The following is a 27,070-nucleotide window of genomic DNA, read 5'->3' as shown; positions in this document are numbered from 1 at the left end:
TAAGTATTAGGAGTTAAAAAAAAAAAGCATTTGTTGCAGAAGAATTTACTTTATGGAAAACTACAAGGGCTTCAGTTCCTTCACTCTCATTAGCAGGTTCATCATCATTAACATGTTCCAAAAGCCTCCGCTAATGTCAGGATTACTCATTAAAAGGGCTTTTTTTAAATAAATGGATTGAAAATACGTGAAGAGAGATGAAAATGCAGGTAACCAAATTCAAGCTAGAGCACATTGCAAAGACGATCGCTTGACTTCAAGGTTATTTAGATTATGTTGTTCTTTCTGTGCAGCTCCATAACCTCCCATTGCTACACGCGCCTGTTTCCTTCCCCCTCCAGCCGCCCGCTCTTGTCATTTTCAAGTTTTCACCAGGTTCAGCATCTTGCACTTTAAACACTTGTTCAGGCTGGTTTGGCTAATGCTGACAGATAGGCTGATCGATTGGCAATGGCCTTTGTCTGGAAGCCGAATATGAATTTTGGTCAGTAGAGAATGAGGCTTTCAATATATATTTTTTCTCCACTCAGCTAATTGTGGGCAGAAATGGATGGGCCTGTCTGCGTGCAGCTTTGTGAGAGGGAGCATTCCAGGGCTCTAACTGAATTCTTCTGTGCAAGGAACCGTTTGTTCTGTTAAAAATCTAGGGCCTGGTGTTGGCAGCGAATGGAGGTGACGGTGCTCAGCACCTTGCAGGATTGGCCTCTTCGCACTACAGAACCAGAGCTTTCAACATCTGTCCCTGTCTGGCTCTGTTGCTTTCCTAATCCTGGTTTCTGATGCATGCAAAGAATCGTTAACAATTACTGCAAAAGCCACATCTGCTTTGGTGTGTGTGTGGAGTGGGGACACAGGATTAGGGAGGAATGGCAGTTAAAATACAGGGGGAAAGCATATGCTATGATTCACTGTTAGCCTGGCCAGATCTATGGACCTACAGTAATTTACACCAGCTGAGGATCTGTCCTGTGTGTGTGTGTGTGTGCGTGTGTGCGCGTGTGTGCGCGCGCTGAAAGGCAGCGAAGCTTATCTAAGCTGTAAATACTGAACCAGCATGACAAATCACTTTCTCTGCCTTTTCCCCTGTCAGAGCGTAATAGCCTCTGAGGGTAAATGTTGGTTTTTGCTAATCCATTGAACCAACTTGAAAGGACTCCCCCCCCCCCCCCCCCCGTCACCCCCAGGTGATATTCAGTACAGTCTAACTTCTTGGCCAAGTCCAAGTCTATATCCCATTCCAGGGACATCATAAATTTCCTGAAACGAAACAGTCGCATCACATTTCCACTGTAGGACAAACTGAACATTGTCTGTGAGCCTCATGATAGAAATGGCTGTTTTTCTGATGGGGAAGGGAATGGGGAAAGGAATCCTCCCCAAGATTTCTCTGTCCCTCCCCTCTTCGACTCCCCACCAGCCCCCTTCTAGACAGTCGTCCCTCTGTCGGGGAGGGCTGGCTGGCTGGCTCTTGCTGGGACCCACCAATGGCCAGACTCACCCGCTCCTTTGTTCCAGAGGAGGGGGGCAGGAAAGTAATGTCCCAACTCCCCTCCCACCAAGGGATCAAACATACCATCTCCTGGTGATGGGTCTTCACTGTAATTAAAACTATGCACTTCTTGGAAAATACATGAGCTATATCACTCTTTGGACTAGTGGTAGGGTGGCCTATGGTCTAGTTACTGAACTGGCACTCAAGCTCTGGGTTCAGTTGCTGGCTCTGCACAGGTCTTCCTCTGTGACCTCACGCAAGTCACTTCTTATCACTGTGCCTCATTTGCTCCTCTGTCAAATGGGCATGTCAATGCTTCCTTTTTCCCACCTTGAGTTTGTGTTTTCTTTTTCAACTATGAGCTCTTTGTGTCTCTCAGTGTGTGTCTGTACTGCACTTAGCACCCTGGGGCCTCCAGTCTCAGTTGGGATTTTGAGGCACTACTGTAATACAAATAATAAAAATAATAACATGCGTTTGCTATTAATACAAACCATGTGGCTTCCTGAGCCCTAGCGAATGATTACAAGTAAGGTTGCGTTAGCATACTGACTGTCATCCTTGCAGGCTTACCAACACTGCATATATAATATTATGGGCACTACCGAGGGGCCTCCAGTGCAAATACCCAAAATAGCCTTCAGGCAGGTTATATGTTGTACTCTTGGCAAGTTAAATTCTGTCTCGTGCAGCAGAACCTTCCTAATTCTCACTTCACTTCTCAGCCAATTAGATTCCACAAAAATTAATCCAGCCTCACCCACTCCTCAGCAAACACTGCAACAGAGGAATGCCACAGTGAGGTCTCAGATGACTAAGAATTTATTGTTCTTAGAAGTTATTCTGTACGGTGTGTTTACCATGATCGAGTGAAATATTCCTGTAAATAAGATATTGCTCTTCTCTACTACCTTCACCTCAAAGGTCTTACAATGTTTTACACCACTAATATGTCCCCAGGGTGCAAATAAGGAAAACTGAGGTGCACTCAGGTTAAGTGTCTTGCCCAGGGTCAAGCAGGAGGTCCCTTGCAAAGTCAGGAAGATGACCCTTACTCTCTACATAATCTGTAACTGCTAGACAGTGCTCTCCTTCTCCTAAATGAAAACGAAACACATGTCAAGATAAACCAGCACAGTACCTTTTGTGAGGTGCTATCCTGGACCTGGTCTTTGTATGACAACATGAGACCAAGTTTTCAGAAGGACTTGGTAGAAAAATCACCTAATGTAGAAGGAGACACTCCTTTTTTGAAATGAGACTTGTGTTGTTTGGAATGCCTATTACTTCAGGAAGATCCTGCCATCCTCCTCCTCTTTAATCTGTTCAGGATGCATTCCTTTGACTATCTTCATATGGTGTTTGGCTGTTGACAGAGAAGCCTCTGTAAAGGAGGAGGATGGGGGCTGTGTAAAAATCAAACATATAAATACCCTTCAGTTTGGGGAACGTGCTCCCCACACCAGCCTTGCCAGAGCTGAATTAGGGCAGGTGGGCTCAACCAGCCAATTAAGCTGTAAATGGGGGAGATTTAGGCTGTGTGGAGGGAGCCAATTAGAAGGAAGCTTACCTATGAGGGTATAGGCGGGGCTTCTATAAAGCCAGGAGGACAAGAAGCAGGGAGGAAGTATGTGGTCCTTCTCCTTAGGTAAGGGGGAAGGAGTCTAGGGTTCTGAACAGTGATGTTCGCATATTAAGTGTTCATGACTATATGTGTTCATGACGATATTAAGATATTAAGTGCAGATATTAAGTGTTCATGACGAGGCTGTGCAGTAGAGCTCATGATAGAGAGAGGCCCTGGGTTCCCCCACCAGCCACTGGAGAGCGCTAGTGCAAAGGACAGCGAATAGGAAGACAGCAGGAGTGACATAGTCAGGGCAGCGGGTATGAGGATTGTCAGATGTTGCTTGTGGAGAGAGACTTTGAAAGACCACCGCAGAAGGGGAAACCACTTCATGGCCTGGCTAGAAGGCTGAGTCGTGAAGAGGAGGCTGCAGCTCCTGAAAGGAGAGGAACCGCAGAGAGAGGGAAAGGGTATTGGCCTGGCCGAGCTAAACCCCAGAACTTCCAAGAGGAGGAGCTGTCCAATGGTGAGTAAACACTCCCCTGTCACAGAACTCATTTTCAGATTGCCTTTAACTTGAGGGTTTGGGTTTTTTTAAAGTCTTAAAGAGCTTATTTGCAGAACCAGGCAGCGGCAGAATGCTTAATTACAGGCTCTCTCATCGCTGTAGCTTCACTTATTAATGTTTGCAATACCTCATCAAGGGCTAATTAAGCAACTCACTTTATAAAGCAGGCATGAGGGAATTGGGGCTGCAGAACACTTGTTTGAAAAGTACAAAGCAACTCTTTATTTTAGCTGACCAACTGTTATGATTTTCCCTGTACTTTTGGCAGTAGCAGTAGGCCTAATAAATATATGTGCTGGTAGTGTGGGTGCTCCGACTATAATTGAGTTTCAGATAACAAACGCTTCTAAATGATTTATTGTGCCTTTGATAACTGAAGGAATTTATTTTCAAAGTGATGTGTGGATAACACTCGCTTAAGTTAATACAGAGCCTTTCATCCTGACGGATACCAGTGTTGTGTTACAAACTATATGCAGGGATCATTTCACCCACCATGAAAATGCAGCCTTCTGTTTTGAACACAGTAACTGTTGAGCAGCATATAGCAATCCTGCCCAGTAGTTTAGGAGAGGAAGTTAAGAAGAACTGAATTGAGTTTAGCCAGGCTGACTATTCACATGAGCTTGTGTTCGGCCAGCCCACCGATGGTTAACATCTCTTTTCTTATAAAAATTGTTACAGGAACACTAATGATCACAAGTGGTCGGAACATCACTTTTTAAATCTCATCCAACAGACACACGGCCATATATTCAACTGGTGTAAATCAGGGCCAATTTACATGAGCTGAGGATCTGGACCAGTAGGTGCACAAATCTTCCATTTAATTTTGGGGGCTTTTAATTGTCTCTGTCTGATACTGGGTGAGAGAAGAGTAGCAGGGAAGAAAGTCTGACATGAAATTCTCCAGGGAAGGATAACAAGGAAATGGGGCCTCTTTCTAACTTCTCCTCCACCCCAAACTGTGCCAGATCCCTGTGAAAACTGCCAAGACACTGAGATAAGCAGCACTCACATCCAGCTATGCTGTAGATACTTGTGCAGCGAGAGGTGCCTCTGAAGATTAGTCAAAGCCAAATATTAGAATTTTGGCTAAAATTCTGCCACATACTTATTCCCAGTAAGATTTCACTGCTGCACTAGTATCTGGTGTACTATTTGGAAACCATACCCCAAACTGTCTAGGTATTCTGAATCTATCTAGTAGTTTCCATTCTGGCTGATTCATCTGGTATGTAGTCTCTCACATGCATTATGTGGGCGTCCTATTGGAAATGCATTTTGTTTACCCGCCTGTAATAGACAATTAGAATCAAGTGTTTCCACGGAATGAATAAAGGAGTTCACAAGTAGGAATGTGAGATATTCCAGATGTCTCTGCTAGTAAGTGATAATTGGCAACCATAAGTGTACACGAGTACTGAACACGTAAAATATTTTGACTACTCAGACTTGGAAAAACAGGCTAAATTTTTTTAACAATGATTTTATAAGAGCCATGATAGTGGGGGGGTTGTTTCGATGCTCTAATGCAATCCAGAGTGCTCATTAATGTTTCATTTTTGGATTAAAAAAAATAAAATAGCCTCTAGGAGTGTAGCCTTAGGCTCAAGAAAAACAAATCAAACATCTGTCTACAGTATTTAATCCATTTGTAGTATGCCCATTACTGGTGGCATGTAAGTGTGGTAGAATTGGTAATCCCGTAGACATTAGTGTCGCTGTACTTGTCTAGGTGGTTTTGTTCATGAATGAACTGTTTCAAGAGGTTCTGGGAAATGGGTGTGGAATATGCAATTTTTCACTACTAGGTCACTGCGTTTTAGAATCATGGAAATGTAAGACTAGAAAGTACCTCAAGAGGTCATCTAGCCCTGTGCTGAGACAGGACCAAGATACCTAGACCATAATACTCAAGTTGGAAGTGAGTCAAATACATATTCATGGTAAAAATTCATTTGTGTTTGTTAAAAGTTTCAGGTTTTCTGAAATAAAAAATATTTTAGACTTAGGGTTTTTGTTGAAAAACTGAAAAGTATTTGCAGGAAATTTTGAACATTTCCTGTGAAAAATAACTGCCATTTTTTAACCAGCTTTAGAAGTGAGTGACCAAAAGCCAGTGTCTGTTTTTCATATGTCCACTCATCAGTATCTGAGGTCTTTCACAATGGCTTTTATCTCAAGGACTCCCTCCTTTGATTCTATCTACCTACTTAGCTGCTGTTTCAGTCGATCCTCTTCCTCCTTTTCTTTCCTCCTACTCTACTCCTTTGTCTGTTCTCGTAATTTCCAGTGTTTGTCCAAGTTGCATGTTTTGTGAGGCAGGGACCTATTTCTGCAGACATATGGGCCTATGGGAATAATTGCTGGCCTATGTGGAATGAATTTTTGGTCTCCCTCAAATTCCTAGTGGACAACATCTGTGTCATGGAAAGCACTTTCATCACAACTTCGTCCCTTGTCCCCAGCCTCAACAAGGTCCAGGAACCGAATGGTCATGGACGATTGAGTTGGTTGCTCTAGTAGAGTTTGGTGTACGTTGGCAATGTGTGGTATGGGTGGGGTGACCAGAAAGCAAGTGTGAAAAATTGGGATGGAGTGGGGGGTAATAGGCATCTATATAAGACACAGCCCCAAATATTGTGATAGTCCCTATAAAATTGGGACACCTGGTCACCTTCCCCCAGGTACAGGGAAGTTTGCACTGTCTTTGCCTGCGCTGCATCTGTTTTATAGGTATGTGTAGCCACCACTTTCAGGATCACTAAATAAATGTCTTTGTTTGTTTTGGTTGGTTGGTTTTTTTTAAAGACAGTACTCCTTCTCTCAGATCCGCAAACTGAGGCAATAGGAAACTTCAAAGGCTATGACATTTAAATAGATTAGCTTAGTGAATAAATATTAATGTAGTTTTGAGACTCAAGCTTCAAAATCCTCCATTTGGTCCCTTTAGACACTGCGGCTGATGGTTTTCTATACGACATTCAGCAAGAAGCATTGTTCACTCAAACTGAGCCGAGTGCCTTCATCCAATTGAACAACAAAAGTTAATCTTTCTCCTTTCATCTGTTACCACTTTGGTTCTAAGCAATAGCTTTGTAGGCCACCACGCTTTTTAGCATGCCAGGCATTTTCCCCATCTCTTTATCTTCCTATTTTCCTTTACGTCCTTATCCTTCTTCTTTAGACAGAATCATTTACGATGACCACTGTGCTGGGGATGCAGAGCAGCCAGACCAGGGAGTTTTAAGAACACAGTTATCTGAAGATTAAGCAGGGATGGCAGACTGTGTGCCTTGGCTTTATCTGCCTTTGCTCCCTGTTAATCACCGTTGCAGAGAAAAGGGGGCTTTATGTTTCCAGTGATGGTAGGATAAAGCAAGTTATCAGCACTCCATCTCACTTATTCCAGTCTCATGATTCACATTGGAAAGTGTGAAAGTTAGTCCAAAAGATCACACTAGATACCAGCCCAGCAAATTCTTTCACTAGGCTAATCCCCTCACTTCGCAAAATTGAGCAAAAGAAATAAGACACCACACCAGCGCCAAGTGGCCCAAATCATACTTGGGTGTGGACCAAGAAATCCACCAAAGTGTTCACTGATCCTTTTTTGTCTTCAGCACAGTCACAAAGCTTAAACACTTCAGTGAACACATGCTCACCTGCGGTGCTAAGGGAGGTGTGGATGAGACTTCAAGCAGGACTGGCACAGGGAAATGGCTTTAAACAGATGGCGAACAAGACTGTGACCTCGCCCAAATCCTTGTATTCCCTTTAACCACTGCTTTGGAGGTCCTACTCCAGCATCATGATATATATCGTTCGATGGTCTTCTCACTTCACTTACAGTATAACTGCATTGGCTTGAGTGGAATTACTCCTGATACACCCTGGTCTCAGTGAGTGGCGAATCAGGCCCAGAAACCTGCACTAGGGACCCTATTTCTCATGGAGAAACCCCTTTCTTAAGCAGTGCCCTTAAAGTATCCCATTGTGCTCTCCAGAATAATTTGGTGCAACCTTTGGTTAAAGACCAATCAGGCAGCCAGTTTGTCCTGAGTCTTGATTTGGTCATTTTAATCTAAGTTCCACTGTATTACCTGTTCTGGGACAGAGTCATAAACAAACCTCTTCCCCTTATTTATAGGGGTACATTCCTTCTGCACTGGGGTTCTTGCAACCTGTTTGTTGGAGGGAAATGCTAGTTTAACTAGACCTGAAGAAGAGCTCTGTGGTCTTTCACTGACAGAAGTTGGTCCAGTAAAAGATTACCTCATCCACCTTGTGTCTCTCTGATTAATCAAATGTGTGTATCAGCATACTGTAAAGGTGGCAAGATCTGGGCATATAAGTTTCTTTGGTGCTCATTACTGTAGTACCTGAGCATTTAATAATATTAAACGTGCAGCAAATTGCCTCTGCAGTACAGCTTTTCTCCATTTGTCCTTAAGCTGGTCCCGTACAGCGAGATGGTGATTCTTTCTCTGTTGGGTGTCTCATGCCAGCTGCTAGTTTAGGCAGATAAATCCTGTGGCTAATGCTAAAAGGGGCAAGATCCGGGGCACAAAATCCTGTTGTGTGCACGGAAGAAAAGTTGTGAGGTGAAATTTCCTATCAATAGGTACACGTGGGTAATTGCTATACCTGGAATCTTTTTCCTTCACGTAGGCCTCCTCTAATAAGTCCAGTTAAAAGACTTTGCCTAAAGTATGTTTGCCCCCTCTTACCATTTGCACTTAATTATTTTTAGGACTGCTAGGTAATTATTTGCAGATGGCAATGGAGGACCAGGAATGTCTTTCATGCTTTTTTTTATGGTCTGCAGCCAATAGATTTAAGAGTTAGAATGAAATCACCAGGGACTGAGCTGAGACTGCCAAACTCATTCCACTTAGATCCGGATTGTATCTCCTTTTTACTTTGGTGGGTGGTTACTCATGAGCAGCCCCACTGCATACCAGATGACCAGTGGCAATTAAGGGTTCACAGTCAGGCCCTAAATTGGTCATTCTCAGCTCATTGCTAGAAAACTACACCACTAACTTCAGTGGAATCGCTTATGTGAGTAACTGCTCACCGGTGTGAGCTGCGGGTTCGCCATTCAGCCCTTATAGAACCGGCTACATTTGAAAGCTTTTATTCACTGAGTAACCCAGTTCCCACTTTTTCTGCCATCTTCCAGTTTCTGCGCACTGACATGTCTGAAAACTTTTAAAAACCAAGAAGTTTTACTCTGCACTCTGTCAGTTTTTTCTTTTGCTGTGTTCTGTATGCTGTATATAACCGACTGTATACATGAGGTCAGAAAATCTGTAAGCATTAGGATGGCCACAGTTGTGGCTGTGTGATTCTGATTATGCATGTATTTGCAGCTTGTTTTGTTTCTGTAGTTACGGCAAATACAGTAATATCTGGGAGGGGGCTGTGTGAAATTACCACTGCCCTAAAATGCATTCCTCTTCTTTTTTAGAGGCAGAGAACAGAAACACAACTTTTTTCCTCCTTTCACAAAGCCTGACTCCTAAGTGAATCGGAACTGTTGTGCACTATACTGTGGGATTATTATCCTGCATATTTGTCACTTAAATGAACACACAGAACGAAATAAAAAATTTCATTTTGAAAGTGGACTTCAGATAATTAGCATGTACCAGACAAGGGTCATTATTTTGCTGAGATCTGAAATCTAGCTCTTTGTTAACCATCTGTCAATGAAGACAGTCTTTTTTTTTTTTTCTTTGAATTATTTCTTGTTTACAGTATGTTGTTCATATCTTCAGTAGGATCTCTTGAACTCTCCTATTTATTTACTCTACTTTACTTTGGTCTGATCACCATGTTTCAAATTTTGATGTGGTAATGATCATATTAATCAACATTTTGTCGAGGGATAATTGTCCATGAGAATTGTTCCCGTTCCCCCCCCCCCCCATTTTTATACCAATTTCTGTATATTTCAGTGAGAATCTTAAAAAGATTTGGAAGTCTCTTCCATTGATTGGACATCTTAGTCCTTATTCAGTGCTTATTGAAGTCATTTCACTGGGGATTGCCTCAGGCCTAAAATGTGCTATTTGTTGTATAGGCACATTGTAAACCACACTTACTACCTCAAAGAGCTTATAATGTAGAAGACAAGCCCTCACATGTGTAAATCACTGCAAATTGAGGGCTGGTCTACACTACAAAACTCGGGAGATTTCACTGCTTCACTCAGGGCTGTGAAAAAATTCATGCCTTAGGTTGTCTGAATTTCATCACACAAGCCATGGTGGAGATGGCACTAGGTTGATGTAAGAATTCTTCCATTGACCTACCTGATGCCTCTCAGAGGTGGATTTACTACAATGACAGAAGAACCCCTTCCCTTGCAGTGATGTGTCTATGCTATAGCAGAGCAGGTGCAGCCATGCTGCTGTAGCATTTCTGTTGTAGGGATATCCTAAGATAGGGTGTGAATTTAAGGCAGTATAGCCAGTCCTGAGTAACTCCATGTGGTCATTCTTATTCTGGAATAAGAGTGTCTTTTTACAGTTGAATCTATTTAAAAATGGATTCAACTACATTCAGGGCATCTATCACAGTTATTCAGGAATAAGTCTGTGGGCAGACACCAGAAATATAGGCGAAGGGTGGTGTGGGTGTGTGGGCGGAGGGGGAATTGGGATTCAACATACAAGTAGAGTGGTCAGGTTGATGAATGCACGCATTACAAACCCAAACTCTCAGGTGTAAGGCTCTAGATTGATTTTTTTCATAGGTATCAACATAGTGCAATACAATATCTTTAAAGATATTTGAAAAATGCTATATTTCCATGGAAAATGTCAAACTAGATGAAGAAAATTATGTTCAGTATTTCTGTTTTTTGACAACTTGGAAATAAAACCTTCAGTTTTCTTTTCCTTTTCTCCTTTAAGAAGAAAAGGGGCAGAAAAGTGAAGGGTATCAAAAACAACCAAACCCTGAAGACAAGTTTTTTCCATTTTCGTCCAAAAATAGAAAAACTGACTAAAATGAAAAATTTAACTTTGGTCAAAAAGCCATCTTTTGGCTAGACATTTGTATTGGTTTTTGAAATAAAACAACCAACCTTTAACCAGCTGTAATTGTCTTAAATAATATTTTATAGCTAGGTATACTCAATCCTGCCTCAGCATGGAGGGGTGGACTAGAGGAACCTCTGAGGTCCCTTCCGGCCCTATGTTTCTATGACTTCATGATTTGGGAGCTATGTAAATTCAGATTAATTTAATATTATTCTGTGTGGGCCCAGGTGCCTGCCCATACAGAGCTTTGTGCAGGACCAAAGTCCTAGACCAGTGATTCTCAGACCTCAGTGGTTCAGGAGCCAAGTTAGTGTTCAGCATTACCCAAAAGAGCATCAGTCGTGTGAATTAATTTTCATTCACTACAGTACTACAGTAGAACCTGTTTCGAACACCAGAGTTACGAACTGACCAGTCAATCACACACCTCATTTGGAACCGGAAGTACACAATGAGACAGCAGAAGAGAAGGGGCTGGGGGAGGGGAGAAGCAAGTACAGTACTGTTAAACATAAACTACTTTAAAAAAAAAGAAAAGCAGCATTTTTCTTCTGCATAGTAAAGTTTCAAAGCTGAATCAAGTCAATGTTCAGTGGTCAACTTTTGAAAGAACTATAACGTTTTGTTCAGAGTTACAAACGTTTCTGTTACGAAGAACCTTCATTCCCAGTGTGCTCATAACTGAGGTTCTACTGTATTCATGTTTAAACAGTATGATAGGAAATATTTAATGTATGTATACTGTCAGCAAATAAGTTAATAACTTAATTGGATAATAACACAGAAAAAGCATCCTGACCCGTTGTTAATTAAATCACATCATTTTAATATTCTGTGCCGCAAAGGAGACACATTAGAGGGCCACTTGCGGCTCACTAGCCACAGTCTGAGTATCACTGCCGTAGACAAAGACAATGGTTCTGGCCCCAAAGAGCTTAGTCCTGCAAACAAGGTTGCTAGTGCACCTCAAAGAGCGTCTGAGGCATATAAAGAGCATTAGTCTTTGAAAGCTGAATCATCTTTCCATGTTAAGGGTATCTATCTCCAAGTAATTATATAGAGATCAACACAGTCCGTGACAACCAATGTGCTAGCAATTCAGGTTCACCTTCTCATTTCATGGTAGCATGGGGATGAGTAATTCTAAATAGCTCTAAAGACATTTAAAAGCACCCAAACCATGACAGACAGAATACAGCAAATGAGAACAAGGTAAGTAGTTATATGCTTTGTGAACATGTACAAAAACCTATTATCCTTGGTACAATGTGTAATGTTAATAACCGTAAATTCTGTGTGTGCACCGGCACACACGCTTGTAATGCACTGCTTTGCCTCAGAGACTTTTGCTTGGTGGTAACAAGTCTGATCTTTTCTTTTCCTTCAAATGTTAAAGGCTTTGGCTGCCTTATCAGGAGATGGGCCAGCTCAGGAATGATGAAAATAGACACATGGAAGCACAGTGACTGGTTTAGGGAATTAGGCATTTGAAAATATTTTTTGAACCACTTCATTATTGGAAGGAGATTCCTTCTCTCTAACTTCAGAAAGAAGGCTTGAAATTAAGAGAGACTGTGGAGAAATAATGACAGGTTTCAGAGTAGCAGCCGTGTTAGTCTGTATTCGCAAAAAAGAACAGGAGTACTTGTGGCACCTTAGAGACTAACCAATTTATTTGAGCGTAAGCTTAGTCTCTAAGGTGCCACAAATACTCCTGTTCTTTTTGTGGAGAAATAGTCAACACCCACAGGCATCTCTGCCAAAGCCAGAGCAATGGCAAGCACACAGATAGCCTCTTCCTCTGCCCCCCGTGTGGCATGCATAACTGTGCTTAAATTCTGTTGATTGCTAACTTACCGGGAAGGTCAGTGTGCATGCTTCTAGTTAAACTAATAAAAGAGAAGTTCACAAATTACACCTCAGACCCAAAGCAGTGTGTCCTTCTATGGATCTCCAGACCTGAAGAACTCTGTGAAGCTCGAAAGATTTTCTTCTGCCAACAGAAGTTGGTCCAGTAAAGATATTACTTGTTATCACGTTGCGATTTTAAATCTTGTTACTGTGATCCGTGCTTTTGTCACCTCTAGACTGAAGTGCTGCAGTGTGCCATATCTGCAGCTACAGCTTAGGGGCCTGATCCAAAGCCCACTGAAGTCAATCGGAGTGTTTCTATCGACTCTGACAAGCTGTGGCTCAGGCTGGAAGGCTTTCTAGAGGCTGGTGCAGAATGTGGCCGCCTGTTTAAGGGCTAGTCTACACGAGAAGCACTACAGTGGTGCAGCTGCACCCAATGCAGCTGTGTCACTGTAGCAGCTCTGGTGAAGACGCTCTATGCCGACAGAGCTCTCCCATTGGCATAATAAAACCACCTCCGAGAGGCAGTAGCTATGTCTGCAGGAGAAGCTCCCCACAGACATAGCACCGTCCTCACCGGTGCTTAGGTCAGTGTAACTCTACGTCGCTCGGGGGGGGGGTGGCTTATTCACACCCCTGAGGGGGACAAGTTATAGTGACGTAACCTGTAGTGTAGGGAATCCCATGGTGGGCATATGCTGCGGTATGCTGTGATAGGCATTGTGATGGGGTATAAAAACCCTACACTGGGCAACAAGGGGTTAGGGAGCAGCCAGCCCTGCCCCACTACAACTGCAAGAGATGCACGGAGCGGATGAGGAGTTAAAAGGGAGCAGAACAGCTCCTATGTGAGCAGGCAAGGGAAGGGACCTCTACCTTGCAGCTCCTGAGAAAAGGGCTGAGGGAAGGCAGGATCTCTCCCTCACACTTGCCTGAACGCCCTTCCCTGATGGAAGGTTGTACCTGGAGAGGGAGGCATTTCCCCCTCCCCTACTAACCCAGTTTTGGTGTTGATTCCCCATATTTATGGACTACCCCTGAAGGGGAAGGCCTGGAACTGACCTGGCCAGAGGGCCAAGCTGCATTCCTCAAAAGGGGGAGAGCTACCATACCATGCTCGGCTGTGAAGAGATGCCAAGTGGTGAGCTGATGCCCTTCACTGCCTCCTGTGATCGACTTCAAACTTCGGACAATGGTGAAGTGATAGGAGGTGACCCAGGGAGGGCAGCCTTAAGGCACTCTTGAGCGTCAGACCTTGTGTGGCCTTCACAAGGCCCTGGGCCAGAGCCCTGTAGAGTGGGAGGGCCTAGGCTTCCCTACCAAACCCTCTCACTGCATGTTGAAGGGCCTAAGCTCAGACCACTAGGCAATGCTTCCCATGACCAAAGACCATCACAGACATGCCATTCTATACTTGCATGCAAATGCCATGCTCCATCTCTGGAGCCCTGCATGAATACAAATGTATATCCACAGATGCAGATATAAATCAGTATCCACGGAACTGCAGGGCTCTCCCGGGAACCACAGCAGGGAAAGGAGCAGAACATGGGGCTGCCACTCCCAGGAGCCAGTGCCCTGCGCTGGCAGCTCCTACAGCGCAGCTGTACCCCAGCCCCACCCACTGGGGTGGGCACTATGCTCATTGGCAGCTGTCCCTGGTCACACTCTTGTGTTCAAGCAGCTTGCACACCCCCAGACAGGAGACAAACATCCATGTGGAAGGGATGGGGGTGGGGGGCGTTAGGGCAGTACCACGCTGGAGGAGCTGCCGGCCTGGGGCGCTGGCCCCTGGGAGTGGCAGCCCCACATTTTTCTCCTTTCACCGCTACGGTTCCCCGGAGAGCCCTGCGGTTCCGCGGATATAAAGTTGTATCTGTGCAGGGGTCCAGTGGTCTCACACGGACAGTGTGTGCTTCGTAATCTGCAGCGGCTGCCCACTGGCCTCCAGGTGGAATGTAAGGTGATGTGTTTGACCTAAAAGTCCCTGAATGGCCTAGGACTGTCTTACCTAAGAGACTATCCTTGTCCTGTTCAACACCACTACAGCAGAGCTCAGGGGAGGTACTTGAATTGGGGCCTTTTTGCTTTATGTAAGCGGGGGAAGAGTCCTGCTATTGTGGGGAACTTTCCTGGCTTCTGCACTATCCCGGTGAAGTGGGCTAGCGAAAGGATCTGAGTCCTCACTCCCACTTCCTTTACCCAGTGGCCTTGCTGCCCTTGAGGACTCCCCTTCCACTCTCCTGTCTGGCACAGTCCTTGTAACCCCAACAACGCTGGGCCCAGGATTCCTGGGGGGCTCGACCCCCCCCCCAACCCTGCTGTGGTCACCTAGGACAGGGGCTAGGGTGTGCCCACTCCGGGTTACTCTCTCTGCACTGGGCACTTCTCTGACCCACTGACCATTACGTACAATTTAAAGCAAATGCAAGTTATTTAATCAACAATTACTTTTAAAAAGAATAAGGAAAAAATGGAAAAGGTTAAAGGAAACACATCACCCCGCTCTGTGGCAGGGAACATCACAAACAGTGTCTCTGGAATGTCAGGGCAGTTCACAGTCTGTTCCTTGTAAGTCCCAGGCCTCCTGCTCAGGCCCAGGCTGTGCTGCAGGGATGCTGTGGGTTGGACACTTGCTCTGGTGGTGGCCACACATTCTCAGGCTCTAAGCGGTAGGACCCTTCTTCCCAGTGTCACCCCCGCCCTGTCGGGGTTACGATGCAGAGCCCCTTGGCTGAGGCGTCTCCCTGTGCTGGGCCCGCTGCCCAGGGTCCCCCTCACTCTCCTCAGCTGCTCACGCACCCAGCTCCGGACTGCTCCAGCCGCAGCTCCGCCACTCTGTCTCTGCACTGCTGCTCTGCCTCCAGCTCCCTTGGCCGCTTCTCTGGCCCCTCTGGCTCTAGTTGCTACAGCTCTGCTCCCAGGACAGGTCTGCTCTGCAGGCTGCTTCTCTGACTCTGCTCCCAGCACTGACCTGCTTCGTGGGCTGCTTTTCTGGCCCCTCTGGCTCTGGTTGCTGCAGCTCTGCTCCCAGGACAGGGTCTGCTCTCTCTGGATCTGGCACAGCTCTGCTCCCCAGCTTAGCTTGGGCCCCTGCTTTCTCCTTAGCTCAGCCCCACTCTGTCTGACCCAGGCAAATCCAGCTCACACTGGAGGACAGGACCTCCCTGATTAGCCTGCCCATCCTGTCATTCAGGCTGACCTGGAGCATTGGCCTCTCCCCATTGTTCCTGGGGACTGTCAGTCTCAGAGTCCTGATTTCCCATTGACCCCTCCCCTTTTGGTACTGGGAGCTAGCAACTAAAAAACCCCCACTGAATGTTAGTAAGGGGGCAACAGTCCCCTTACATGTAGAAGAGTAGGTGCTGCTCTGGCAGGGAACTTTCGCTGAGCACCTCTCAACTTTGGACTTCATTTTCTCGCTCTGAAATAGCTCTAGGCCTGTTTCAAAGTGCATCTTTTCTAACAGGCCCTGGAATGGTCTTGAGAGGGGTTTCCAGTTGCATTTAGGAGGAAATATTTTAATTTTGTTTTCCCTCCCCTGTTGATTGTATGGATTTGCAGGGGTGGGGAGGGAAAGCATGTGCTGCTGTTTTGGATCTCAGTGACTGGGTTATGAGTAGCAAAAATGCTTAGAGCCTGGAATAGCCGTCACTCATTGTCCAGTTATTTAAATATGAACACATGACAGCCAACTAAAAAGGAATCAGATCTCATAATAGCTGGAGATAATAGGGTTTACTTGTTGTTTTCATCTTTTTCTCCAAAGTGATTTACTGATAGAGTTCCAGTTTCCAAGCAGAGATGGTTAAAACTCAGAATTGCTGCTTCTGTTCCAAATCAGAAAAAAAAAACAAAATCTGTTTCTGATGAAATGAAATTGAAATTTTTTTTGCTAGGTTAAGCAAAACTTTCTGCTGGAATAATAGTGAAATAGATTTTGAAACAGTCATTTCAAAATGAAAAATTTAAACGCTACATACCAACAAGGTCAAAGCACAACACTACTGACCTTATCCAAAGAGTTCATTTTTACAAAATTTGAAATGAAATTTCATTGACAGTCCTGTAGAAAGGTTGAGTTTTGACACAGTAACTCTTTTCTGACATCGGAAAATTTTAAACCAGCTCAATCTTCAAGCTTTTTCCAGGATTTCACAAGCCAAGTGCCTGACAAATATCCAGAAGTACTGAAACGATACACTGTCCATTTGTGTCGCGTGTATTGGTTGTGCAGCAGAGTCTCCTAGTGGGAAAATGAGCACTGACACTGCCACACTATTGCTGCTGTTAAAAACTGTTTTAACCAGCAGCCTCCATTTTTCAGCACTCTTTAAAATGCATTTAAAAGGAGTTAAGTCCTGTTAGCCCTTAAGCAGAATTTTGATTTAGTACTGCTAGGCACAGGAAGAGAGAATGGAGTATTAAGAGACGGAAGGTTGAAATGAGGGTCCTTCATTTTGCAATTCTGGCTCAGGAGAATTTTCTTTTGGTCTTTAACTACAGATAGCTCAAAATTCATGAGCTGGCAGTCAGTGCTTGGAAGAGGCAGGAGTAAAAGCTTGAACTGGATTCTAAAGCTGGATAGAGCTTCTGTTTGGGCGCAGACAGTAGTTGGAATGGAGCTGGGAAACCCACACATGCTCTGGTTACTCCAGCCTAATTATGTCTATAAGTCATCTTCATAAAAATATCTGATATTTCATTCATAATAAAATATGGCTTGGAAAATGTTCTGTACACACCAAACAAAATGCTGTGGACTAAGTCTATTAGAGGTGGTTGAAATTTTTATGGCAGAGTTGGAAAGTGGATCTGTTTTATCTAAATGAGAATTTCCTTTGGAAGTGACTGGTTTGTTTGTTTGTTTTGTTTTGTTTATTTATTTACTATTAAATTTTTCAGGTTTCCCTTGAAAAACTGAACTCCAAATATTTACTGGAAAACTGACATTTCCCATGGAAATTTGCATTGAGACATAATAGCTATTTTCAAACTCTTTGTGGTTTTTGGTTTTCAGTCACTTGAAAATTGAACCATTTTGCAGGGTTGCATTTAAAAAACTGAGCTTTTTTTTTTCTTTTTCTTTTTTAAAGAAATCCAATGGAAAAATACTCCTTTCCTGACCAACTCTATTTGCTACTCAGTAGTCTACATGGAATCAATTCTTAATAATTATTAACACAAAGAAATGCAATATAAAAAAATAGGAATTTAAATGCTGGTGTCTTCTCAGTGATTACTGTGCATTTGGGAACTTGGAAGAAATTTTAAAAAAAAATCTATGAAATGCCTAGTGGGACCTTAGAGTAATGTTGTAAGGGAAAGTGCATGCTTACGTGATAAGCAGAATGCTATTAAGGGAGTAAACAATACATTCTCACCTTCACAGATATGGAGGCTTTAGCACATATTTTTGCCACTGCTTCTCTTCCGCATATTTCATGCAAGGAAAATAATGTTAGCCCCAAAAAACTTTTCAAATAAATGAGCTTAATCTTGGAATGGGCCAACCGAATAAAATAAAACACCTGAATCTGGAAGCACTGGAAATCTTTTAGGAAAAGGCTGCTTTCACAGATTTCTAACACAGGTTCACCCAAGAAATTTGAATAGCTCTGACAAACACCAAGACATTTTTGGTGCAGATCTGATCACTTTTTTAAAAAAGGTTTGCCGATCGATTTGCTTTGACACATGCCCATGTTTCATCACTCTCCCTGCAAAGTAGTTGAACCAAATTCTCTATTGGTGTAACTTCTATTGAAGATCTGTGTTCTGTTGAAATAAGGGGTAGAGATTTGCCTAACCTTTAAAAGGGAACCTTTCCATTTATATTCCCCTCTGAACTGTTGTACCTATAGACGCCAGTCACAGCTCAGACCCTCTTATACTAGGCTGTGTGTGTGTGTACACACACACACACACACACACACACACACACACACACACAGAAAACCCAATACCTATCTGAAATTGTTTGTATACAGTAGCATCATGAGGCCCGATCAAGATGAAAGCTCCATTGTTCTAGGCATTATCCATACCTGTCATAAGAGGTAACTCCTGCCCCAAAGAGCTTTGACTTTTAATTAGACAAGACCGATAATGCATGGAAGGGGAAACAGATACACAGCACTGAAATGACCTGTCCAAAGGCACATGACTGGCTACTGGCAGAGCTGAGGATGGAGGCTAGATCTCTAGGATCCTAGTCCAATATCTACTGGACCACACTACATCTCACTTACCGCCTGTGTACACCTAGCCACATCAGTGCTGTAATCGGTCTTCACCATTCTCCATTCCCATGGCTTTTATGAGTTGAGCTTCATATGGATCATTTAAAAAGCAAAATGCTGGAGCAGACCCATATCTAGAAGAGTAGTACTTCGCTACTCTATAGGATGTATGTTACACACACCTATGCAGAGAAAAGATTCTTGTAGATATTCTATATTAGTCTGACTATTGAGACTAGATCAAAAATAGGTTTTTTTATATTCTTTTTTTATATCCCTGTGACTCCACCAAGGGTAGGAAAGTATTAAAAATAGTTATTCTAAATATTACTTGCTATAAATTAGTTTCTTGTCTAGTTTAACCTTCAGCCAGACATCTCGACAATGGCCAGACATTGTGACAGCATGGAGACCAAGCTAGCAACCTCATCTGAGACAGACAGATACAAGTGGCATCCTAACATAGCAGAATGTTTAACTGGGCAGACTAATAACAAGAAGTCATCTAGGGACAATGCAGAGAACATTTCCTTTGGATCTCAATGCCATTAAATTCCACTGAAAAGATCTGGCATAATGAGCACAACAGTGTCCCAGCATTTGCTACACAAAAAATCATTAGTGATGATGCTCAACCAAGTAGGGTCCATGCTGTGACCATACCCCAAGGTAAATAGAAATATATTCAGTAAGCCCCTGTTGGCTGAGGTTTCTGGAGTGAGATAGGAAGCAAACAGCTTTCGAACACGTTACTGAAGAGTAGGGGGTCAGCTGTAAAAAGCTAATGAAGTCAGCCAGTGGGAAAGATAATGTTTAAAAATAATTTTGATCTCTACCATGGCAATTTGGTCCCGGAGATCAAAGGAACAATTTGCAACGTAGGTTATAACGGGGCCTAACAAAGCAGCATGATTTCTGTGCAGTCATGAAAGCAATTTTGTACAAGAAGCAGTCTGCCCCACCTTCTCAATCTCGGGCAGTGTAATGGGCTGTCATTTAGTAGGTCATGTATCCATTGACTTCTTTAACTAGCGAAGGATCATAGTATCCAAAATATCAGACCTTAAGAAGGTCAAACTTTCCAGCAAAAAAGCTACAAACAAATGGGACCCTTGACCCTAATCCAGGGAAGTATCCCTGTTCGGGAAGGATGTACACATAATTTTAAGAATATCTTTAAGTCAGATTCAGTTTTCAACAATGTTTTACTGAAAGCCCAAAAAGTATTGGGTTTGGGGGGCAGGTACTCACACCATTGTGAGAAATTAAAGACATTTCCTGCAAGAAACAATTGGCATTTTCCAACCAGCTACAATTATTATAAGTTATCATTACCCATATGAAAATTCAATGTGGATGGAGATCCAAAATCATCTTGGTGAAGAAGATATGGCTCCGGAGCTCAATGTCCTGCAAGATCAAGATGAACTTGTCTTTTGTTTCTAGAGAATGCAACCCAAGACTCCCTGTTTACACTGACCTTCCCACAGTAATAGGGAAGTCAGTCTCTCTCTCTCTCCTGCCACCCCAAGTCCTAACTAGGACCATGCTGATACGTAAACACATTGTATTTGGCAAACGTACCGTGGTTATTGGCATTATAGAAACAGGAGGACATCCTGATCTCCCTTAAGTCAATCGGAGTTTTGCTGTTGACTTCAATGCAGCCAGGATTTCACCCTCAGAATCTAAACAAGCCTTAATTCGGAACTAGATTTGACAGAAAGTGTTGAATATTGCTCTTAATAAAAATGAGTGCTCTTTAGCCAATAAGCCAAAAGGTGGAAAACCCACTATGCTAATATATGTTGTTTGTCTGGAACAGACACATTTTTATGTCCACAGACAAAGTTAAAACTCATTCCAAATGCCCCTCACAGCCTTCAGCCTTCTTTTCTGTTGCTTGTGTGATGTTCGAAGGCCAGGGGCCAAATTCTTAGCAGCTGTAAACAAGTGAGAGGCCCCTGAAGTCAGACTTGCATTCAGTCCATCAGGTCTGAGTTGGGCACCAAGCGATTCAGAATCCAGTGAATAACAGGGACGCCATCAAACAGACATGTATCAATAAATACTGAACTAGCTCATGAGCCACACGCTTTGGAAACCTTTCAAGACAACAGAATCTAGATGGCCTATCACCAAAGGTAATTTGTAGGCCGTGGAGAGGACCATCAGTACATCCAACGGCTGCATCATCTTCATTGCACTAAGCGCTCCCCTGAAGATAGTACTTCCATATTTAAAATCACAGTTCCAGCCTAACTGCTTTTCCAGTGCTAATTCTGGAGGTAAATGCTGTCTGGGTTGGCTGTACTTGAAGGAGTGGTCAACATATGACCGTGTCTACTACTATTTTTAAAAGTGCCGCTGGTGGTTTATTAATCTTACGAGCCTCTGGACGCTACTTGATCACATGTGCCTGAATTTTTGAGAAGTTTTTTGGTTGAGCTCTAATACTCAGCGGAAGTGTAAGAAATTAACATTATTTCCATACCTGATAACCTCAGAACCACAGTGATTGCCCATGCTGTGCGTTTGAGGAGTCATCTTGTACTTAATGACTCGCTTAAAATGGAAGTTTTTTTAGCCTGCTATAGAAGACGGGCAGAATGAGTGGCAAAAATATGACAGAACTCCTACAGTCCCTGGCCATCTGTTTAGGACCTTTATAGAGTTCTGATTTTAAAACTGCACACATCTGAGGTCTCTAGCAGACTTTTTGCTTTGCAGAAGGCCGTGTATTAGGCTGTGCCGTCCATACTACTGTCACTACAAACTGGAATTCTTTACATACAGTTGTGAGCAGATGCCTTTCTCAACCTGCTCTTAAACAAAGACAGATGTGCAGTGCTGAAACTCATCCATTTCTTGTTACAAAAATGCTCGATACCTGTGCATATGTAAGAGGGACGTTAATAGATATAGTGTCAGTAGATGGTGCTCATGAATATGTAGGATAGTTTCTGGGTTTTGGATAATCCGTAGAACTTGTTGTGTACTGCAAATAGCCATTCTTAATACTTCCTAGGGTTTGGCTTTATTAACAAAGATGTTAACAATAACACATGCTTGGGTCTGAACTTTGCACTTCTTCCAAGGAGCTTCAGCACCTAGGGTTCCTAGTTCAGATTTCTCAACTCACACTCCAGAGCCTCTTTCCTCTAGAGCACCATTGCCTCCTCCTTTGTAGTCTGTTACACCACTCGGATACATGCTTCACTGAGCAGGCAGAACCCACTTAAACCTTTCCAAGTAGGAACAGCACCTACAAGCAAGGTGGGTTGTTCCAGGGGAAACAGTTTAACAACCTGCTAAACCCTGACTGAAACTAATAATCAAGGGAGATGGTAGAAAGAACTTGTAAGAGCCTACGGAGCATTATTGTCAGTTGTGCTTTAAAGTGTTTGGAAGCCTTAAGTATACGTACATGCTAATCCCATTATCTATCCTTCATGGTGAGTTACCTGAGCAAGTTTTCTGTTTTGGTTTTCCGTTAGAAAGCATAGATCTGAATCACTTACATGAAAACAGAGCCTATCATCCGATCTGAACAGAGAATGTGTTGAACGGAAGCTACTGAATGATTTCATAGGCTATCTATAATTACAGCTAGCAAAAGCCACTTTAATGATGATGCGCAGGAGTTGAGAGGAATAATAATAGGCTGAAGGATGTGGGCACACTGTCCGCACGGGAGCTGCTATATTACACTTGGTGCCTGTCTCTGCATAAATAATTCTGTTTCAGAACTGCCTCTTCTGATTAAAACTTAATCTGACATGTGCACACACAACGTTGAGCCCTGCTATCCTAAATAACGGGTTATGGCTAATTTGCTCTGCAGACTCTTTGCATCAAAAATACATCAAAATTCTGTTAAACATCTTCTGCCATTTTTACTGGTATCACTATGTGACTGGATATACTTACTGGATACAATAATGGAAAAATAAGATCAAGGTTATTTTGGTGTGTGATCTGCAATAAAATTGCTGTGTAGATTAGGATCAATTTCTGGAGACTATTTTCTATCCTGGTAACACACAGGGTTTGGCTATTTCTGTCTGTTCCATAGGGGATAGTGATTATGGTTTACAGGGGCTTTTTAAATACTTATCTTTTTTTTTATAAGCCTCTAATGTTTGTATTGTACTGTTAAAACATAGTAAGGTCCTTATTATGATGACGAGACTGGTCATGTAACCTCAATGTGTTGGGGAATTTAAGTACTGTGCATATCTGTGGTAGATTTTATACCACAATAGCTAGGAATAACTTATGCACACAAATATCGTTTTGCTCTTTCAAGGACCATAGAACTTGGCCATATATTAGTGGGCTTGTCTAACTAGTTAGTGCACAGCAAGCCAGGATGTAGATCTACAGCACGCTTATGTGCCACATGCTAAGTGGTCATGTTGGCCACCCTACCATATACTAAAATGTCCACAGTGTCTTTCACATACTCACGATAGCTCAATGAGACCTTTGAACAGCAGTATGTGTACTCGAGCTGGGAGTCACACCACTGGCTCATAGTGTAGACGTAGCCTTAGTGTGCAGCAGGCTAGCACGTTGCACATTCATACCATGGCTTGCTGCACACTACATTACTGTGTGGACAAGTTTCAGGCAGGATTTGGGATTCCAGTTTCAGGCTGAATTTAGTTTATATCTTCAGGTTAGATAAATTTGATACCTCCCCAAGATGCCTGCTTAGAAATAGTCTAATGTAAAAGAGGGATAAACTATTAGAGTTAAGATTACAAAATTCTGGTCTGATCATGCAGTTGTTCTAGATGCCAGTAGTTTAACTGTGTAACAATTTAAGTATCAACCCCAAAGGGGTTAAGAAGTGGTACGTTCTTTTTCTATAGTTTTTTCAGAGCTGAGAGTACAGAAATTCATCATAGCAACTAGTGCAGTGTATCTGCGATTGGGAGTCTCTTAAATATAGACTTTCGCCAAAGGTCATTCTTTAATATTTTATCTTTTGCTGACGCAGTCAAATCCAATGCACGTGGTAGCTGGCAATGGTGCACTTTTTAAAACTGCTTGTTTTGGGGATTGTTGGAGAAACACAACATTAATTCTTAATTTTGTACAAACCCAATTACCAAGTGTATGTATCATTCTGATTGGACAGGGGGTGGCACAGAGCAATAATTGCTTCAGCTCCACCAACTATAGAATGCATAGACCTAAAAAGTTTTGTTGTAATATTCTCCAGTATGTCAAATGTTAAGCTGGTTATATTCCTTGCACCGTTTCAGCGATAAAATATACTTTATATTAAAATACTGTGGGCTTTGTATAGGGAGTTGCTGGTCCCAATCCAGTTCCTACTGGATAGATGGTTACATCAAATGGCCACCACAGATGGCTTTAATATGGTAGTCTCATCAGTAAGGCCAAGAATTATATGGGCATTACTGTTGTTTACATGGCACCAGAAGAGACCCATAATATAAAAGTCTCCAGCCCCATAGAGGACGCAGCTTAAGGATAGGGGAGAGAAGCGGGAAAGCATCACAAGAATATATTATTTTGTGTCTGTTTAGTATATTTCCCTTTTTCCCCCCTGCCAGCCCTTTAAATGGCCCCTTCAAGTGAGGATTTGAGGCATACTAGTTTGGCATGAGTTGGCTGAATCTGACACTACCATTGCCCATCCTGTACTTTTTTTATAGATAAACAAAAGCCCTTTGTCATCCAGGTTTTCAATCTGGCACCTTTCAGAAACATTAAATAAAAATTAATAATCCCTGTCACACAACTCATGTCTCTGTTTTGGGCCTTATACTTCACCCTGAGCATGTGCCTGGCATAGCCTTTGCAACACCTCTCACTTGGCGAGGGACACATGTTTGACTAAGAATAGGCATAGAGGCTCAGGCCTTCTCTGCTTTTCCTTGGAGTTTGAAGGGCTTTGCATTTTCCAGGGAAATCTCTGCGCAATACCAACCCGCTAGCACCCTTCTTAAAAAACAGGATTTGTTTTGAAAACAGAGAATCTGATTAAAAGAAATGGTTTACATATCAGTATATTTGACTAAAGCCCAGTGAGACAGGCTTTCCTTAGCTTAATTACAGAAAGGGAAGAAAATCTACATCTCTAGAAAGGAAGGCCTTTTCTGACTCTAACTGACACTGTTAAGTCCAGAGAGCATTTCTGTCCCCCATCCACCCTACCTCCCCTCCGCTTAACAACCAGAACTGAGTACATAATGGATTTTTTTTTTTTTTTTTTGCTGCTTCAGGAGCCAAACCAAAAGGTTGGGGGGGGGGTTGGTTTGTTTTTTAAATAAAATAAAATTTAGTTCAAATTGGAACCAATGTTTCCAAAAATTTTCATTGACTTGAAAAACTCAAAAGTTCATTTAGAATCAAACAAAACATTTCAGTTGACTTGAAAAGAAACTCTTAGACTTTTTTTTTTTTCATTTTGATTCATGTTATTTTAAATATTGGCCAAATGAAAAAAATGAAATGCTGTTTCTAAGTCCAGTCAAAATAACATGTTTTGACTTTAAAAAAAATCAATTAAAGCTATTCGTGAAATTCAACCTGAATTTGCAAATAATTTCAGAGACCCCTAAATGCATTTTTTTGGCAAAAGATCTATTTGCCAAAAAAAAGATTTCACCCAGCTCATTATCAAGCCCAGGTGTTAGAGTTCATTAGCTAATCAGGGTGAAGCTCCATCAATGCTTCCACAAGGAGTGTTTTCTGTCCCATTTTCTTCTCCCTTCTTCCTCCCCCCCGCCCTAGTATTGTCCCCTATTTATCTCTGGGAAATTCCCCCAGTTTCTTGTTTCCAAATCCAGCATTCCAAAAGTTACGTTAATTTCCACTTTTGTAGACACTTCTAACTAGCCAAGGAATTGACTTTTGATTTGTCTGCCTGGTGTTGAGACCAGGCTTCTCTTGACCTACTTGTGGGCATTATGCTAGTTGCCATTTTCCTTGGGGGGCTGGGAACAGCTTTTTCACTCATCACCAGATTGGCAGGGATGGGGTGGTTTTTTTTGCCTCCCAACAGCAGGTCTGGCTGTCAGTGGGGTGGAGTAGGATTTTACCCATGTTAGAACTAGTATTGTTTTCTTGTGAATTGCTTGGGAGATTGCTTTCTATAAGCTAGACTCTTTTAATTAGTTCACTTCCTAACTTTTTTGATAGGGCTGGGGAAATATCCCTTCCGTCTGCCATAAAATCATTGTTTGAGAGAATCAAAACCACTCACCTTTTCATCTTGCCTGTGATGGGGTGGACTCGGTGTGCAGGCCCTCTCTTGGAGGCCTCAAGGGTCTGCGTTACCCCACCCCAGAATAGAGTAGAGGAGAAGTCCTCCAGGCAGCCTAAAGTGGCTACAGAGAAGCAACCAATTGGAGGGGCTGCTGGAGTGACCAGTCAGGTGTCAGAAGGGCCATATAAAAGGCAAGCAGGCGAGCAGAGAGTTCAGTTTCTTCCTGGAGCTCCACGAGGACCAGGTGCCTGGCTGGTTGAGCAGCAGGATTGTAGACAGGTCAGTGTGGGCAGGCTGAGCCCACAACCTGGCAAGGGCACTGAGATGGGGTCTGGTTGCAGATTGAGCCCAGGGAGGACTGCTGAAAGGACACCAGCTGCAGGTATAGAGTTGAGCCTGGGTTGGGTTGTTGAAGACAGGGCATCTGGAAAGAAACCTTAGAGCTATGGCCCCATACCAAGGCTGGGGAAAGAACCTGAGACTGTATACCCTGGAACAGGGCATAGTGAATGCAGCTCACTCAGAGGGCTGAGTCACTGAAGACCTGCTCAAAAGAACTGTGATTTCAGGCATTACTGGCCAGGGAAGGGGGTGCTCACGAGAGGCAGGTGCTGACCCCGTTACATTGCCATTTATGCTTCAGCACAGTCCAGCGAAGTACTTGAGCGTGTGCTTAACTTGAAGCACAGGAGCAGTAAAGCACGTGCTTTGTAGGATTAGGGCTCAGTTGACCTACATACCACACAAGTTGTGTATTAAAGTATAAAATCACTTCAATAATATGCGCAAAACAAACCTGTCTGTCTCTTTGCACAAAGACCACATCTGTAACAGTAAGAATCTTTTGCACTTTCAGTGCATCTCCTTCATGGATCTCAAAGGATGAGCTTAGCTAGTAAATCAAGCGCACACTGGCCCTATTTTACAGATGAGGAAATTAATGTACAGGTATTCAGCTAGGGTGAATCAGTGGCAGAACAGGCATTAGAGTCCCAGTCCAGGGAGTTCACACAATCTAGCAGAGAGTACTGAAAAGATGTACAAAC

General features: G+C 43.0%; 1 protein-coding gene across 5 annotated transcripts in view; it reads left to right on the top strand.

Annotated features, from left to right (window-relative positions):
- Window positions 1–27,070, top strand: part of GALNT17 (polypeptide N-acetylgalactosaminyltransferase 17) — a 279,198-nt gene that overhangs the window by 227,587 nt on the left and 24,541 nt on the right. The window contains exon 1 of one of the 5 annotated variants that reach the window (XM_043530936.1): window positions 3,129–3,585. The exons of 2 other annotated variants lie outside the window; for them this stretch is intronic. In XM_043530936.1, the coding sequence (XP_043386871.1) occupies window positions 3,583–3,585 (3 nt within the window). In that variant the 5' untranslated portion in view covers window positions 3,129–3,582. Of the gene's footprint in view, window positions 1–3,128; window positions 3,586–26,238; window positions 26,407–27,070 lie in introns of those variants that run through there. 2 more of the 5 variants (XM_043530937.1, XM_043530938.1) reach the window with 2 other exon arrangements.

This window comes from Chelonia mydas, chromosome 17 (assembly GCF_015237465.2).
Source record: "Chelonia mydas isolate rCheMyd1 chromosome 17, rCheMyd1.pri.v2, whole genome shotgun sequence".
Taxonomy (NCBI): domain Eukaryota; kingdom Metazoa; phylum Chordata; order Testudines; family Cheloniidae; genus Chelonia; species Chelonia mydas.
The sequence above is the reverse complement of the archived record's forward strand: the minus strand, read 5'-3'. Positions and strand labels throughout refer to the sequence as shown.